At 45.7% G+C, this 18,703-nt stretch overlaps 1 protein-coding gene across 11 annotated transcripts in view; it reads left to right on the top strand.

Annotated features, from left to right (window-relative positions):
- The first annotated feature begins 257 nt into the window (after positions 1 to 257).
- The window catches only part of LOC148011570 (uncharacterized), an 89,216-nt gene continuing 70,770 nt past the window's right edge, over positions 258 to 18,703 (top strand). For 9 of the 11 annotated variants that reach the window (XR_015689344.1, XR_015689345.1, XR_015689343.1 and 6 more), the window contains exons 1-3: positions 258 to 633; positions 1,417 to 1,512; positions 1,601 to 1,666. Coding sequence is in view for 5 of the 11 variants with exons in the window: in XM_087670534.1 (XP_087526660.1) it covers positions 291 to 633; positions 1,417 to 1,512; positions 1,601 to 1,666 (505 nt within the window). In the remaining 6 variants the exon portion in view is untranslated. The remainder of the gene's footprint in view (positions 634 to 1,416; positions 1,513 to 1,600; positions 1,667 to 18,703) is intronic. The other 2 variants (XM_087670536.1, XM_087670535.1) reach the window with 1 other exon arrangement.

The raw sequence follows: 18,703 nt of genomic DNA, 5'->3' as shown, positions 1-18,703 counted from the left end.
CCATGTATAAAAGGTCTAAAAAATCACTCGATATTTTTAAAGCTCGTTTAAAAATAAACAAATTATTTGATATTTGATATTTCCAAAATAAAAAATTGCCAAACTCCCGAGTGCACGTGCCTTACTAGTTTAAAGAATTATTTGATATTTTAACGCTAGTTTAAGCATAAAAATAAAAATAAAAATAATCTGATATTTGAATATTTTCAAAATAAAAACTTGCCAAACTCATTACTGCACAAGGCTTAGCAGTCTAAAAATTGGAAGACATAAAAACTTTAGCTGCTGAAATGACAGGGGAACGTGGAGCGATGGAAGTCGCGTTGGCAGGGCCGTGCCACTACTCTGCAGGCAAGCTCGAAGCTCAGGATGATCTTGGTTACGCTCGTCCTCCTCCCTGCGCATTCTCCTGCATATCACAAGTATTTAGGGCAACCAGGATGGGCATTGACAGCGTTCATATGTTGAGCTGCATCAATGCATTCGCTCTTGTGATCGACAAGAAAAGGAAAAGTGGAATTAAGGTGCACGCAACAGGAGGCTCTCAAAGTGACTTGTGGGAAACTCTCTCGGACTATGTACTTGATTCCAAACAAGATTCTGATGGGACAAATGGTTCCCAAAAGATGTTAGGTCAGTACAGATTTGTCTTTTTTCCCGAGACAAGAGAATTCTATCAATCACAGCTCAGGAATATTCCTAAGGTTATAGCAAAGTACAAAGAAGGCCCAACGAAGAGCAACCGAGTACATCATAAATACAATGGTCTTGTGAACATCCAATCGTTGTATGAGCATGCAGAAGACAATGATTGTATGAAAATCCAGGATAAATAATTACATCATAAATACAACAGTTGTGTGAACATCGAGGATAAGGCATGGGGTGCAATCATGCCTTCACCTCTGACTTGCCTTGTCTTCCTAGGTGGTGGCATAACATGACAAAATGTATGGCATGGTTTCATGCCATTGTTGTAGCTGGCAATCCAATCTAGGCAGCAACACTTATTTTAATGGGCATGAACTCAGCTACTATACCATTCATACATTAGGAGGCAATGTTGGTTTTTGAGAATTCCCAATTAGATGGTAGAAATAAAATACTTATAGATCACCTCTTCCTGTCCAATACAAAAGTGCTAGTAATACATTGGTCATTTTTCTTTGTGTTTCCAAGGACAGTTGTATGTATGCCAGTTTTTAGGTCACTCCATCTTAAAAAAAAGGAAAAAAGAAAAACAGAATTTGCTGTTTGCTGTTAGATGGTTTACTAAAAAATTCCATGGTTTTAAGTGTTGTGTTCTAGGTCTGGCATCATCTTCACAGAGTCTAATTAGTTACACTAGTGATGAAGCTCCTGTACAAGGTTTTTGGTGTTTTGTCCAAGAATTCTGATAAGCAATTGGATTCTTAGGTTTATCAACATCTCTGTTTGAGAATGGAAGCCTGTTTGACATGGAAGAAGAGGAGGCATCAAACTATGTCCCCGCACCCATCATAGATGCATCAGGTGTGGTGAATTGATACCATCCTTACTCCTTTCAGGCGTATCATGTTCTGAACAGCTAAAGTTAAACGTGATCTTGTTCTGTGGACAGAAAAGCTAGGTGGTTTATGTTCAAGCGTGCTTTTCTCGTATCTGCTTGGCATTAAACTGAAAAATGGTAAGCACACAGGCTGCATATTTCATAGGCAGGTGCCTTGTTGAATGAGGCCCAATTGATGGTTTAATGGGTGGCACTGGGTGCCTGGTTGACTGGTCTCCTGGGGTTGACTTTTGGTCCTAGAACTGTGCTGATCTTATCTATGTGGGCCTACTCATGGATAGTGATGGCTGATGACTGCTTATCATACAAGAATAAATTTTCAATACACATTACTGAGACAAATGGAGTTGGCAAATGGAACGAGGTCTAAAATATGAGGCCAGGCCTGTGAGTTGTTAATGTAGAAAATGGTCCAATGTTTTTATGATTGTTTCACTTACGTGACTTAAGTGGATAACTACTTCTATACAGGCCATGTGAAAGCTCCACAATTTTCTGTTTAAGATTCCAACTGGGGTTTACAAACATGCGGTGCTATGTTTTGCAACTTTCAATCTTTGATCAACTCAATGTCTAGTGAGTAATTTTTAAATCTGATTGTGGGAGTTGGCAAAAGTGCACAAATCTTATGACGGGCAAAAGCACAAGAGGTGTTGTCCACAATGGGTTGGGTCTATCTCAAAATCCTAGAGCATAAAAATGGCTAGAGCTTAGACTTTTGTGAAACTAGAAGATATCATGAGAGCCTTGTAGGGGATGATGAAACCAGCATTTTGGAAGGTAGTGAGCTGCAGCAGAAGATTCTTGAGGATTCATACTTGAGCAAACCCTCCACAAGAGAAAACACTGTGGGAGTTGCAAGAAACAGCAACTCTCACCAAATTCCAAGGGTAGGAGGTGAAACTGGCCTTTTGTAAATAAAGGGAGTAGATGCATTTATTGTCACGTTTAATTTACCACTTAAATTAGAATGCCACAACATAGAGGAAGCTTGATTACCTCTGCAGAATTGCAGAAATTCACCAAGACACCAACATCACATTGGCCCAAAGACTTTTGTGCCCTTATTGTATTTCTTTAATATGTTTCAAAGAGAATCAAGTATATCAAACACTGAATACACTCTTTAATCCGTGTGAAAGGTAAGCACCATATGTGAAGATAAGCTAAGGTTTGCATTGAGAAAACACAGAATGTATGAATGTGACTGAAACCCAATAACTCAGACAATAACACAAAACCCTAAACACAACACATTAAAACACAAACAGGAAAGAGTGTACAAAATGCTCAAAGGCAGAGCAATGGTTCTAGTCGGAATGTAATGTCCACCCGAGATGGACCTTGAGTGTTGTAACCACCAGATGGAGTTGAAAGAGTGCTGAATGTGGAAGGGCAGCAGGCTGGTTGCCAAAAAGCAGTAGTTTGGAGGCTGAAGTCTGGTAAACGCAGCAGTGTACCACACGAACAAGGTTGGAAACAGTTCACCAAGGATTTAAACAGCAGGGCACCAGCTGAGAAGGGTCAGAGGAGGGTGTATGGGCTTGCACTATTGTAAACGCAAGCTGGCTGAAGCAGATGATAATATTGATCAGCAGCTGGCCAGTTGGGACATCAAATGCAGCAGTTCTGGGCCAGTAAATGCAGTCACCAGAAACTAGAAACTGTTGGCAATGGTTGTGGAAAGGCACTAGGTGGAGGGGCTGCAGTCGATGATGGCTGGACAACAAATGGTGATGGGCTACAGGTTGGAAATAGGACGCCAACAACAGCAAAGAGAGCAAGGATTGATGTAACTTGCAAAACAAGGATGGGTTGAATGGTGGGCAATCTATCTATTTATAGATGCAGGAGGATCCTCCCAAGTTAGGGTTTTGCTTAAGAGACAAAAATTCTCTAGGATTGCACACTAGTTAATGAAATTTTTAGTAATGTACATGTTTTTGGAGGTGTTTTAAAGATCTAATCAGTTTGTTGCATTTTTAGCGCAACACTCCCCCCCTTATGCCCAAAACTAGAACCAAGAAGGGATTGGAAGAATAGCTCAAGCCCATTTTTTAAACCCCGAGGTGTCCCACCCCAAAATCCAAGGCGTGAAGGGATTGGAAGAATAGCTCAAGCCCATTTTTTAAACCCCGAGGTGTCCCACCCCAAAATCCAAGGCGTCAGACAAAGGGTACATGTTAGTAGTTGCCTAGTAGTCTACCAAGGCTATAGATTAATGGTTATCTTACCATGGGAGCCCAAGCGATCATCCTAGAGAGGCCAAGGCATCGGACAAAGAGTGCTCATTTGCTACCTAGTAGCCTACAAGGACTTGCAAAGGTAGATGAAATCACATTGAACTTGTTTTTTTCCCCTTTTTTAGGAAAAGATATGGTTTGTGGCTTGTCAAGTAACTGTGTCCCAGGGGAGAAGGAAAAGTAGCCTACAAGGACTTGCAAAGGTAGATGAAATCACATTGAACTTGTTTTTTTCCCCTTTTTTAGGAAAAGATATGGTTTGTGGCTTGTCAAGTAACTGTGTCCTAGGGGAGAAGGAAAAGGGATAATTAGATTTAATATATCACAAAATTTTAGATTCAACATATCATAAAATAGATGAGCTATCACGACCACTCATGGGTATTGATGTTGAATAAAAGGATGAAGAAGTATATAGGTGTGGTGGTAAGGTGGTAGAAGAATCATCGATGAAAACAACTTAGGATCTGCTCAGGGGTGCTCTACACAATGAGATATAAAAAATAATGCTACATGATGAGAATGTACATGTAGCGAGGTGCCACTTGGATAGTGTTCCTTGTGGAAAAATTGTTCACTTGCCCAAGCACCCTTTTACAAAGATAATGTGATCACGCAATGTAAAGGAGAGGTACAATAAGGAAGGGGGGTCGATGTCAAGGATGTAAAGAAATACCCTAACATAGAAACATAAACAGGAATCGTATGACAAAGCGCAGACTGATAAAAGAACACAGTTAGGGTTAGGGTAACTGAGAGATAATGAAAACAGTGAATGAATGAAGTGATATGACTACTGAATATACGATGCTCATGCAATAAAAACATTATGCAGTGAATGAATACTGAACCTTGAACTCCTGTGTCTCAAGGATCAGGGCAGGGGTAATGAGCGAGAGAGTGTCGTACTTTGAAAGGATCCCGAATCACAGCAAGGCAACCTTCGGATAGCACTCTTTTACAAAGATAATGTGATCACGCAATGTAAAGGAGAGGTACAATATGAAAGGGAGGTCGATGTCAAGGATGTAAAGAAATACCCTAACACAGAAACATAAACAGAAATCGTATGACAAAGCATAGACTGATAAAAGAACACAGTTAGGGTTAGGGTAACTTAGAGACAATGAACACAGTGAATGAATGAAGTGATATGACTACTGAATATATGATGCTTATGCAGTAAACACACTATGCAGTGAATGAATACTGAACCTCAAACTCCTGTATCTCAAGGATCAGGGCAGGGGTAATGAGCTGGAGAGTGTATTGTACTTTGAACGGATCCTGAATCGTAGCAAGGCAGCCTTTGGATGTTGAATACCAACAAACGCAGCAATGAAGTTGGATCTGATGCAGACAGTAGTGAGGAGAGAAAAACTAAAAACGCAGGCAGGACAGCCTGCAGGAGAGAGAAAACTACCAAACATAGGCTGGAGAGTCTGGCGACAGCCTGTAGAAGCTGGGTGACAATTGGAGCCGAGAGAAAACTGCCAAACACAGGTTGCAGATGACATGGCAGGCAATACGACAGCAGATTTGTGTAGGAACAACAGTTACTTGGCTGGGATCGGCTCCAAATTGCGAGAAGAGGGCTGGAAATCAGGCGCCAACTGATGTAGATAGTAATGGACAGCTTTGGTTGAGACTGTCCTCCGCGAACGGGGTGTGGGCAGTAAGCTGAAACACGTGAAATCTGCAAAAACGAGATTAGGACTGAATGGAGGATAGCATACCTATTTATAGAAAGTTTGGGCCCTCCCAAAAGGGTTTGTGCATGTAGGACACAAAAACTCTCTAGGATCGCGTTTCTATGAAATAAACAAGAGTTCTTCATTAATTAAGCATGTTTTAGGTTTGTTTAAGTAAAGTAATGCATTTTTAGCTCAATACCCCCTCCCCTCTTAGGTCCAACAACGGTGCCATGAGAATAGAGGCCAACTAAGCCCTTGCTTTGTTTATCTTTTACCCCAAGGCGTCCCATCCCAAAGTAGCCAGAGCATTGGACAAAGGGTGTGCGTTGGTTACTCAGTGGCCTACTAAGGCTACAGAGGCAATGATTATCTTACCAAAGGGGCTCAAGTAATCATCCTAGAGAGGACAAGGCATCGGACAAAGGGTGCACGTCGGTTGCCAAGTGGCCTACCAAGCCCTACAAAGGCGGATGGAATCAGCTATGGACTTTTTTTTTTTGGTTTGAGGGATTTTTAGGTTTGATAGATTAAGCATTAAGTGAGGGTTTCAAATCAGTTTTTATCCTATTGAGTATCTATGTCCCAAACGGGAGAGTGATAAGGGATGGGCAGACCCAAGACCTTCACAAGTCAAGCATACTATCCCTGCCAATATTGGATGCCGGTAACGAAGAAAATGACGAAGGTGGGTGGGTGTATAGCAAATATGTCAAGCAATCAAAACAAGCAAAGGAAGCAAGCAAGCAGGGAAAGATTGTCTTGGAGACTGACATGTGCAATGCCACGAATATGGTGGATCCTAGAGTTGACCACTCCCAACAACTGAAAAGAGATAAATGCACACAAATGTATGTTTACATGAATAGAATGCCAATGCATGGGGTAATTCAAAGGGAGATGTAAGATATCATACTCATGCAATATGCTATGCAATGGTGCCACTTGGACGGTGCCCTTGCAGGGAAATTGTTCACTTGTCCAAGTGCCCTTTTACAATCATGTTATCATGACAGTGCGGATGAAGTTACAAATGTCCATAATACAATACAAAAGAATAAACATATGTAATGCCTAAAAAATTGTAAGCATCATCACTGTCACCATCAAGAGTAGAAGCCACCCCCTCTCAAACTAGAAGGGAAAGCAAGAGGGAAGACCTTCTCCCCGTCAAGCTGAAGAAGTAGGGGAGGGTGTACCCAAGCGAAGCTTGGGTAGCAAGTACTGAAGAATCGGCCGGTTGACTGCTTTGGTTAAGATATTAGGCGAATAGTGCCTAGCTTAATCTGCTCTCTGGAAAAGTGGAAGTGGACTCCCACATGCTGTGTCCGTGGTGTGATGATCGGATTGCCCGCAAGGGCGATGACACTTTGGTTGTCGTAGTAGACAACTGTGGGAGTCACATAGAAAGTGAAGCGCCGCCAGTAAACTCCTCAGATAGATGGCCTCGGTGGTGGCATTGAAGAGAGCTCGGTACTGAGCCTCGACCGTGGAAGCCGCCATCGTCTCTTGCTTACTGTTGGACTAAGAAATGGGAGTCATGCCAAAGGTAAAGAGTTAGCCGCTATGGAAACGTCGGGTGTCAGGATCTCTTGCGCAATGAGAATTAGTGTACCCCTACAAACATAAACCAAAACCATATGTAAGGCCATAAGAATAAGTACACTGCAAATAATGCAATACACGAAGACATGCAATCCTATGTGACATCCTAGGTGCTGTGAAATACTAATTGAATAAGCTTAATGTGGCCTAGTGTGAATTAACCAAATAAGTTTTTCTACAACAGAACAATAGGTATGTTCATCAAAGGGTTGTCCTAAGGTATCATTCGACAAGTGGACAGTAGAATCTAGAGGCGTGGCCACTGGTCGTGTCTGATCCGGAGTGTACTATTCCATGAGCTGAAGTGTGTACTTTTGCTGTGACACAAAAATACAGCCCCTTGAACGAACTACTTCCATCCCCAAGAGATAGGACAACAAACCAAGGTCTGTCATCTCATATGTAGCTTTAAGCTTAGTTTTGATTTCTGGTATGGCAGTAGAATCTAAGCCTGTGATGAGTAAGTCATCAACATATAGCAGGATATAGCTAACCCCCTCTTTAGTAGATCGAACATATAAGTTTGGGTCATAAGGGGTAGAATGGTATCCGTGAGTTTGCAAGAACTCATCCATTCTATGGAACCAAGACTGCGTGCTTGCTTCAGCCCATAAAGAGCTTTATGCAAGCGGAATACCTTATCCCTAGGGTTCCTTGAAGAAAAGCCCGGTGGCTGCTCCACATAGACTTCCTCCTCCAAGAAACCATTCAGGAAGACACTCTTGACATCCATTTGATGTATTGGCCAACCGTGGTGAGCGGCTAGCGCGAGTAGCAACTGAAAGGAAGTCAAGCGTGCAGTAGGGGCAAAGGTCTTTTCATGATCAATGTCATGCTTCTGTCGAAACCCTTGTATGATAAGGCGAGCCTTGTACTTGTCTAAAGTCCCATGAGTTTTTAGATTGGTCCTAAAAATCCACTTTGTTTTGATAACTTTCTTGTGGCTCGGATGATCCACCAATGTCTAAGTCCCATTAGCTTTTAGCTTGGTCATACAAATCCACTTTGTTTTGATAACTTTCTTGTGGCTCAGATGATCCACCAATGTCCAAGTCTCATTTCGATCAAGACTCTCTAGCTCCTTCTGTTAGCCTGCTCTATTATCATTCTCAGTCTGTCATCTCCCGGTTGTGAGCTCGTGTCAGAGTCTGACAGGAGACAGAGGAGCTCTGTCACCTTGGTAGCTGCTGTTTTTGTATGCATTCAGCTTCCGAGAGTCACACAGCCCACACTGGGCCTTTTGGTGAGCAGTCGGTCCAGATTTCTGGGCAGGTCGGCCAGATCTGGCCAAGTCGGCTAGATTTGGTAGGTCGGCCAGTTTTCTGGCCTGGGGCTATATATAGCAGTCCCCCAGTCATTTCCAGCATTGTCTTCTGCAGGTTCAGCACACTCTCCGTCCTCTCCTACTCCGGCATTGGTGCTGCCATTGCTTTCAGTCTGTTCTGGTGCCCTCACTGACGCTATGGGCTGCGTGCAGGGACTGATCAGTCCATTTCAGTGTATTCAGCATTCATTTCAGTCAGTGCAGACTTTCTTCCTTCATTCCCTGCTTTCTCTCTCCCCTCCTCTGTGTTCGTGTTCTTCTTCCGTTGCGCACTCTCACATGGTATCATCGCCTGACTGAGAGCACGAAGGACATAACCAGGTGGAGAGATACCTCACTTCTGCTGCTGTCATTCCATCTTCAACTGCCCAGGCGGCCCCTGTAGGAGGCCCTTCTTCCTGCGTTTGCTGTAGACCCCTTCTTCCGAGGCTGCCACGTCAACCAGCGACCCTTTTTCCCTGCGTTTTCCATGAGGCTGTCCCTCCTTCTGCTGGGCGACACATCATCAGGCTGCGTTTTGCAGATCTGATGGTCGCTACCACTCCTGGCGGCACATTTCCTGCTGGCGACTCATTTCTTGGTTGCGTCTTGGTGCTGGCGGCTTCTTTTTTGGTGATCGTCATCAGTTAGCTTTGCGTTTTGCAGATCCAGGTGTTTGTAGGCTATCACAGCCTGCGTCTTGGTGGTTGGTGACCATACTGCTGGTCATACTTCGGCTCGGCACAGTTTTCTTTGGTTTTTTGGTATTTTGCAGATTGGAAGATGTCTTACCAGTTTTCAGGCTTTGACGACTCAGAGGATGAGCTCCTTTCTCATCATTCCTCTGAGCGGAGGCGGGATTATCAGGAGTTTCGACGTTGGGAGGAGCCTCCTCGCACTCGTCCCTCTTTAGTCCATGCATCTCAGAGGGTTCCATCTACCGTAAAGATATCTTCCGTGAAGACTGCTTCAGATGTGCGGATGCCTTCCTTGATTCCCTCCATTCAGGTGCCGATTCTCCCTTCCTTTCCGAAGGAAGATAAGTTGGATGGTTCCAACTACTCCCTCTGGTCGTGGAAGGTGGCATGCATCCTCGATACATTCGACCTTTGGGAGCTTGTTTCTTCGGCCATCGACCATCCCCCCGTGGATTCGTCCGATGGCACCTCTATGGACCGTGCAGCCTTGTGGGATAGGCTCAACTCTCGAGCCCGTTCCTTTCTTTTCATGAGTCTACATGATTCCGCTCTTGTACATGTTCACAGGTTACAGACCGCGGCGGAAGCGTGGAAGAAGCTTGCGTCTTTGTATTAGCACAAGACGTTTGTCCACAAGATTTCCTTGGAGAAGAAGTTGCGGATGCTCAGTCTTGATGATTCTTTTTCCATGAAGGAGCACATCACGAAGATGGAGGACATGTGAGGCGAGTTAGCCTCTCTTGGTCGTATGATATCGTTTGAGGATATGGCGATGATTCTGTTGACTCAGCTGCCATCACCCCGTTATGATGTCTTCTATACCAGCCTCATCACCTCGAGGACCCGTGAGACACTCCTATAGGAGGAACTTTCCCCGCTTGTCTTGGAGCATGACGAGCGACTCAAAGAGGTGGGAGCCAGTGGCTCCACCAAGGCTTTTACGGTAGGAACAGGTGGCGGCAAGAAGAAGAAACAAAAGAAGGAGAAGGCCAAGGACAAGAAGGAGGAGGACAAGAAGGATGCGAAGGAGAAGAAGCCCAAATGTCCCCACTGTGGGAAGGGCACTCATCCCGAGGAGAAGTGTTGGCAGAAGTATCCCCATTTGAAGCCCAAGGAGAAGGACTCGAAGGCGGCCCCAGCCACGACAGAGTCTGCGTTTGTGCATGTCTTTGTTGAGGAGGATACAGCCCTAGCTTCTACCACTCTGGAGAAGCCTTGGCTCGTAGACAGTGGAGTATCTTTACATATGACCTTCCGACAGGATTGGCTTCAGGATCTTTGTTCCCGTGGGGGTACTGTCACCATTGGTGATAATTCTACAGTTCCTGTTCGAGGCATGGGGACTCTACCTATGTTTTCTAACAGGCGGTCTTCCTCCGCCAAAGTTCTCTATGTCCCTGATTTGGGTTTTAACCTATTGTCTGTGCATGGCCTTGCTCAGCTAGGTACCCGAGTCATTTTTACTCAGGATGCAGTCACAGTGGAGGATGCTTCTACAGGTGATGCTCTTTGGATGGGTACATAGGAGGGTGGGCTTTATACGCTCACAGCCTTGGCTGCCAGGACTTCCCATGAGCTTGGGCTGCTTTGGCATGCTCGGTATGGTCATTTGAACCTCGATTCTCTTCGGCGGTCTTCTCGGAGGAAGATGGTGGAGGGACTTCCAGATTTCCCTCCTCTTCACACTTTGTGCCCTAGCTGCTTGAGGGGCAAGCAGCATAGGCAGCCTCACCCTCAGGTTGCTTCTAGGAGGGCTACTTCTTCGCTTGAATTGGTTCACACCGACCTTTGCGGACCAATGGGCACGGCCTCCCTTGGGAAGGCCAGGTACTTGATGCTGATTGTGGACGACTTTAGTCGTTATGTGTGGCCTTATTTCATGGAGTTCAAGAGCGAGGCGTACTCCTGTTTCTGCGAGTGGCAGGTGTTTGTGGAGACCCAAACAACTTCCAAAGTTCGTGGCGTGCGAGCTGATCACGGTGGCGAGTTAACTTCTCACCTTTTCTCTCAGTTTTGCAGGGATCATGGTATTCGGGTGGAGTATTCCCATCCGAACACACCATCCGAGAATGGTGTGGTGGAGCGTGCGAATCGGACCATGGTAGAGATGGCCCGATCTATGCTGGAGCATAGGAGTCTTCCTCATTTCCTTTGGGGTGAGGCGGTGGCTACAGCGGTGCATATTCGCAACCGCTCTCCGACTTCGGCTTTACAGGACATGATTCCTTATGAGGCTTTCTTTGGGAAGAAGCCTTCCGTGTCCCATTTTCGCATCTTTGGGTGCGATGCTTTTGTCCATGTGGACAAGAAGAAGAGGAAGACGAAGTTCGACTCTAAGTCGAGAAAGCTTATCTTCGTGGGTTATAGCACGACCACGAAGGGATATCGGCTTTACGACCCGACGACACGGAAGGTTGAGGTGAGCAGGGATGTGATCTTTGATGAGGCTTCGGCCTCTGAGGATCCGATTGATGGTTCTATTACAAGTGCTTCTTTGACATCAACGGACCTTCCCCCACCTTCTCTACCTTCTCTTCCTTCCAAGATACCCCTTAGCACCTCCCCCATTCCTCCTCCTCCGGCTTCTGTTACCCCTTTGGTGGATGTGCCTCAATCTTCTACGAGTTCTTCCACCTCTTCCACCTCCCCTTCGGAGTCTTCTCGGGATACACAACCTTTTTCAGGTGCGGAGGATCTATCTTCATTTGATGAGGGGGAGTCCCTCTCCGATATGGGTGCTTGGCAGGTTCCGGAGACTACACGGTCTCCCTCGCGGGAGGAGGAGTCTCTTAGGATTCCCTTGTGGTATCGCCGGCTCATGCAGGATTCAGGTGTTACACACTTTCCTGCTTCTTCTACAGGTCCACGTCGATCAGCTCAATTACAGGCCCAGCGGGATAGTTCACTGTGTGTGAACTATGCTCTTATGTCTTAGATTCTTCAGGATTCCAAGCCTTCCACTGTGGAGGAGGCTCTTGCACAGGATATTTGGAGACATGCTATGCAGGCCGAGCTCGATTCTATCGAGCAAAACCATACTTGGGAGCTTGTACCGCGTCCTGAGAAACGGAAGGTGATAGGTGTAAAATGGGTCTTTAAGACCAAGTATCTTGCAGATGGCTCCTTGGACAAGCATAAGGCTAGGCTTGTTGCCAAGGGTTTTACACAGCGCGCAAGATTGGACTACTTCGAGACTTTTGCTCCTACAGCTAGGATGTCCACCATTCGAGTTCTTTTGGCTCTTGCCGCTCACCACCGTTGGCCTGTTTATCAGATGGACGTCAAGTCTGCTTTTCTGAATGGCGTCCTTGAGGAGGAGATTTATGTTACGTAGCCTCCTGGTTTTCTTGTGCAGGGGAAGGAGGATCATGTCTACAGACTGTGGAAGGCTCTTTATGGCCTGAAGCAGGCTCCTCGTGCTTGGTACCAGAGGATTGAGCGCTTCTTTCTACAGAGTGGCTTTGCGCGCTCCGCTCATGATCCCAACCTCTATTTACGGGGTGTGGATTCTCTTTCTGTTTTCCTTATTTTGTATGTCGATGATCTTATCATTACAGGAAGCAACACTCAGCAGGTGGAGCATACTCGGTCCATTCGTCAGCAGGAGTTTGACATGACGGATCTAGGGATCCTTCACTTCTTTCTAGGATTGGAGATCTATCAGATGGCACAGGGCATCTTTATCTCGCAGCACAGGTACGTCTCCGAGCTTCTTTCGGAGTTTGGTATGGTCGCGTGTCGGCCTATTTCTTGCCCCATGGACCCTGAGTCCAAGCTTTTGGCAAATGGAGTTCCCCTTACAGATGCCACTCGTTACAGGTGCCTTGTCGGCTCTCTCATCTGGCTACTTCACACTCGGTCGGATATCTCTTTTGTGGTAGCTTTGTTGTCTTCTTTTATGAAGACTCCTACACAGGATCACTGGCAGGCAGCCTTGCGTGTTCTTCGCTATTTACAGGGGACTCGATCCTTCGGGATCATGTATGGAGATGGGATTACCCTTTCTGGATGGAGTGATTCTAATTGGGCAGGTGATGTGGATTCGAGACGATCCACTACAGGTTATGCTTTCACCCTTGGATCCGGTGCTGTCTCTTGGAGCAGCAAGAAGCAGCCTACTGTGGCACTTTCTTCTACAGAGGCTGAGTATCGGGCCCTATATTCTACCGCTATGGAGGTTGTTTGGCTCCATCGCTTACTGGCGGAGATGGCCCAAAATAGGGCTAGAAAAGTAGGTGAGCCTAAATTTTGAGTTACCCCAAGGTGTCCCATCCCAAAGTATCCAGGGCATCAGACAGGGTGCGCGTCACAAGATTGTGACAACTATTACCTTTTTGTTGATTTCTTTATTACATATTTTATTTGGTTTTTCTTTTTGGAAGGATCCCTCTTGAAATCTAAACGCCTGAGTTGCATGGCCAGTATGTGAATCGGACAGGAATGTCTAGTGAGTCAAGACTGGACAGTTAAGGTCTAGTATAAGTCTGGAAGAGACTGATGGCACTGTAGATTTACAAGCTTGGAAGAGACTTGTGAAAGTGTATATGGACAAGTGTGTTGAAAAACTAGCCTGGAAGAGACTAGTTCAAAGTGAAGATGGACAAATCTGCAAGAGATTAGTCCATGTGGGGTCATCAGTGGAAATTCACTTTCAATTGAGCTACATTGCAAATCTGGATGTAGCTATAGTTTGCAAAGATGGTCAGAAGACTAGTGGGATGCAATGGAAGCAACTCCTAAAATTTAGGGAGTTACTATTTTTGGACCTCAGAATCTGTTCGCGTCATTATCTTCGTTTTTGCACGAGGATCAATCTTCTGGTCTGTGCGGAGGTCAAATTCTGCACCGAGGATGGAGAATTTTAGACCGGAAGGCTGGAATAGGAAATATCTTCCAGTGCTGCCACTTGGCACAAATTTGTGCACTTACCTCTTTAAAGAGGGGTTGGCGTGCAGTTTTTTTGATGGTTGGGGGCTCATTTGTGAAAGGGGAGATGGATTGCTGCAGATGGAGAGCTCTTGAGAGCTGGTCTACCTTGTCTATGATGCACAGAGGGCTGAGCTTGCTTCCTACTGTCTCTCTTTCTCTCCCTGACAGTATGGTTATGCTTCAGAATCAAGGGCCTTTCTTCTGATTCAGGTACAACTGTGGAGTATGCTGTTTTTGCATGAGGAAAGAGCCTTTTCTCCAGGAACAGGAGCAGTTGTTTGCTGCCCACAAGCAGGAACAAGCGAGGGTGGTAACCTCACCAAGCAAGTGTCTGAAACAGCATTAAATCAGTTCTGATTCTGGATTGTTCAGAGGTTATTTTAGAGCCCAATTGATGTCAGAATCGAGGGGCACTTGGCCTAGATGATGCAGGACAGTGCAGGGAACAATATGAGCTGAGAACAGGTGTCAGAACAGGGCTGAACCAGTAATTACAGTGGGCTGAACAGTACAGGGAACAGTATCAGTTGTAAACAGGTTTCAGAACATGTCTGAACCAGTAATTACAGCAGGCTGAAATGGTCAATTCTGCACTCCAACCAGAAGATTCAGACTTGGGCAGAGTTTCCCCTCCTGGTCGGCTTGTTTTGGGTTAGTAATTGTACTGCTATGTTGCCAAATTTCACCTAGAATAGGTGAAAGACAGCCCATTGTACTTTCTTTCTTTTTAAAAATAAAGAAATACCGCAAGGGGCGCCTAACTCAGGGGCCAACAGGGTGTCTGTGTGGCAATGGGAGCATTTTAGCTTCTTGTTTTTCTTCTTGATTCTGTCTTTAAGTTCGGGTAAAGTGGACGACTGTAAATTGGGTGAAAGCATTTATGTGTTTTGGTTGTACACTACCGCCCTTTCCAGTGAAAAGGCCGGTTTCAGTGCGTCGGCTGCCCAATGGCCTACCAAGACTATAGAGGCGATGGTTATCTTACCAAGGGAGCCCAAGTGATCACCCCAGAGAGGCCAGGGCATCGGACCAAGGGTGCACGTCGGCTGCCCAAGGGCCTACTAAGTCCTATAAAGACGGATGGATAATAAAGTGGACTTTGTTGGTTGTGTTTTGATTTTCTTTTTGGGGTTTTTTTTTGGCTTTTTTGGTTGGAAAAGTGTTTTGAAAATACATAAGGAATATAGGGGAAGCAGCTGATTAAGTGATAGATAGGAAAGGATAAAGAGAGTTTTAAACCCAAGTCATTCACAAAACTAGCAAGCCAATCTGTCACACGAACTAGGATAAGTGCCTAAGGATGATAAAAGTGTGTGTGTGTGCCAATCATGTGGTAAATATATGTAGAGGCAAAAAAGATGATGATGGGCTTAGCAAGATAAGCAAAGTAAGCAAGCAAGCAAGGGTAGGGAAATTGCCTTTTAGGAGAACTGCCATGTGTTATGCCATGAATATGGTGGATCCTAGAGTCAACCACTCCAAAAGACCGAAGAGGGATAAATGCGCACAGATGCATGTTTACATGAACGGAATGCCAATGTATGGGGTAATGCAAAGGGAGATGCAAGATGACATGCTCATGCAATATGCTTTGCAACAGTGCCACTTGGACAGTGCCCTTGCAGGGGAATTGTTCACTTGTCCAAGTGCCCTTTTAAATCATGTCATCCTGATAGTGGGGATGAAGTTAAAAATGTCCATAATACAATACAAAAGAATAAATGAATGTAATGTCTAAAAAATGTAAGCATCATCACTGTCACTATCAAGAGTAGAAGCCGTCGTCTCTCAAACTGGAAGAGGAAGCAAGAGGGAAACACCCTCTCCCCGTCAAGCTGAAGAAGTAGGGGAGGGTGTATCCAAGCCGATCCTAGGTAGGAGGTACTGAAGAACCGGTCGGTTGACCGCTTTGGTCAAAATGTTTGCAAAATTATCTGATGAAGGCACAAACTCTAGGCAAATAGTGCTAATCTCAACTTGCTCTCTGGAAAAGTGAAAGTGGACTCCCATATGCTGTGTCCGTGGTTTGATGATCGGATTGCCCGCAAGGGCAATGGCACTCTGGTTGTCGCAGTAGACAAGTATGGGAGAGTCACATGGTAAATGAAGTGTCGACAGTAGACTCCTCAGATAGATGGCCTCGGTGATGCCATCAAAGAGAGCCCAGTATTCAACCTTGTCCGTGGAAGCCGCTACTGTCTCCTGCTTACAGCTGGACCAAGAAATGGGAGCCGTGCCCAAGGTAAAGAGGTAGCCGCTATGGGAACGTCGGGTGTCAGGATCCCTTGCCCAATCAGAATCAGTGTACCCGTGCAAACATAAACCAGAACCATATGTCAGGCCATAAGAAAAAGTATCCCGCAAATAACGCAACACACGAAGACATGCAGTCCAATGTGACATTCTAGTTGTGTGAAATACTGACTGAGTATGCTAGCTGAGTAAGCTAAATCTGGCCTAGTGTGAATTAACCAAATAAGTTTTTCTACAACAGAACGATAGGTATGGTCATCGAAGGGCTGTCCTAGGGAATCCTTCGACAAGTGGACAGTAGGATCAAGAGGCGTGGCCATTGGCCGTGTTTGATCTGTAGTGTACTGGTCCACGAGCTGAAGTGTGTACTGGTCATAAGGGGTAGAATGGTATCCATGAGTCTATAAGAACTCATCCATTCTATGGAACCAACACTGTGGCGCTTGCTTCAGCCCTTAAAGAGCTTTATGCAAGCGGAATACCTTATTCCCCAGGTTGCTAGAAGGAAATCTTGGTGGCTGCTCCACATAGACCTCCTCCTCGAGAAAACCATTGAGGAAGGCACTCTTGACATCCATTTGATGTATAGGCTAACCGTGATGAGCGGCTAGCGTGAGTAGCAACCGAAAGAAAGTCAAGCGTGCAGTAGGGGCAAAGGTCTCTTTATAATCAATGCCATGCTTTTGTCCAAACCCTTGCATTACAAGGCGAGCCTTCTACTTGTCTAAAGTCCCATCAGCTTTTAGCTTAGTCCTAAAAATCCACTTTGTCCCGATGACTTTCTTGTGGCTCGGGCGATCTTCTAATGTCTAAGTCGCATTTCTGTCAATACTTTCGAGCTCCTTCTCCATGGCCGCTTGCCATTGAGGGTGTTGAAGAGCCTCCTACCATGTATCCAGCTCAGAATGTGCTATGTAATCAGCTGTAAACAGCGACGCAAACAATGCCTGAGGAGCAAGCCGGGCAGATCTTCTAGGTCACTCCGTAGTGGAATCTGGTGGTAGGATCCCCGAATCTCGCAAGTTCTGTTGGTACCAGCGAGGTAACAGGTCTCGCGAAGGGGGCCTAGGAATTGAAGAATCTGTGAGAAGGTTGGGAGCGAGAAGTAGACCGGGCTTAGTAGGCACGATCTTCGATACTGTGGGAGAAGGAATTGGATCAAAATCCGGTGCAGAAGATTGCACAATATCCCTCTCGTCAAAGACGACATCCCGCCTAACGATCACCTTGTTTGTCTGAGGATCGAACAAATGGTAGACTTTCGCCTCAGAGGAATATTTCACAAAAATAAGATCAGCTCGGGCAGTGAGCTTTCCTATCTTGTCGTCAGGCGTGTGTCTGTACGCAAGACACCCGATGACTCTGAAGTGGGAAATAACAGGCCAAGAGCCAAAGAATGCCTCATACTTGGTCTTCTGAGGAAGAGCCGCAATTGGGCATCGGTTAAGGATGTATACCGAAGTGTTAATAGCCTCGACCCAGAGGCGCTTAGGAAGCTTTGCTGAGAATAGCATAGAGCGTGCCATTTCCATGACTGTCCGGTTCCTACTCTCGATAACTCCATTCTGAGAAGGGGAGTTGGTAGAGGTGAGCTGGTGAGAAATGCCAAGTTGCTGTAGAAACTCGGAGAACTCGTGGGAGATAAACTCACCACGGCTATCACTTCTCATGCAACCGACATGACGACCAGTCTGGTTATGAACTAGCAGTACCCAAGCAGAAAAGTATGTGAAAGCATCGGATTTATGCTTGAGGAAGTACACCCACAAGTATCTAGAATGATCATCCACTATAAAAAAGAAGTAGAGTGCGCCATTCAAGGCAGCAGTGGATGTCGGCCCACAAAGATCAACATGAACCAATCTAAGAGGCGTCTCAGCTCTATGAGAGGACTGTTGAGGAAATGGGGTACGGTGCTGCTTCCCGAGCTGACAAGCTTTACAGACATCTCAAGCGAGCTTCAGGCGTGGAAGGCCCTCAACCAGATCACGGCGTGACAACTCATAAAGTGAGTTATAACCAAGATGCCCTAAGCGAAAATGCCAAAGATGCTCATTGTTCATAGGCTCCCGAGAGATGGCTAAGGCCTGGAAGCTATGGAACACGGAGCCCTCGGCTGTTGGCTCGGTCAGAAAGTGTATCATGTGGTATAGGCCATTAGGCTATGCCTTACCACGAGTAATCACTAAACTAGTTAGAGAGCCAAGCATCTCGACTGTGGTCGCCGTAAAGAAAACCGCTCATCCCAATTGGCAAAGCTGTTGAACAGATAACAAGTTCATCCCAAGCTGAGGGACATGATATACATTGTCCAGTGTAGCCAGGTCCGGACCCTTATCAGTGGCAAAACTGATGCAACCTTGTTCCTGAATCTTGACCGAGGAGTTGTTTCCTACGCGGGCCCGCTTGGCTGCAGGGGCTCGGGTACGGAA

This window comes from Lygodium microphyllum, chromosome 28 (assembly GCF_053477565.2).
Source record: "Lygodium microphyllum isolate KBCC chromosome 28, Lygodium_microphyllum_v1.1.10, whole genome shotgun sequence".
NCBI classification, from domain to species: Eukaryota; Viridiplantae; Streptophyta; class Polypodiopsida; order Schizaeales; family Lygodiaceae; genus Lygodium; species Lygodium microphyllum.
The sequence above is the reverse complement of the archived record's forward strand: the minus strand, read 5'-3'. Positions and strand labels throughout refer to the sequence as shown.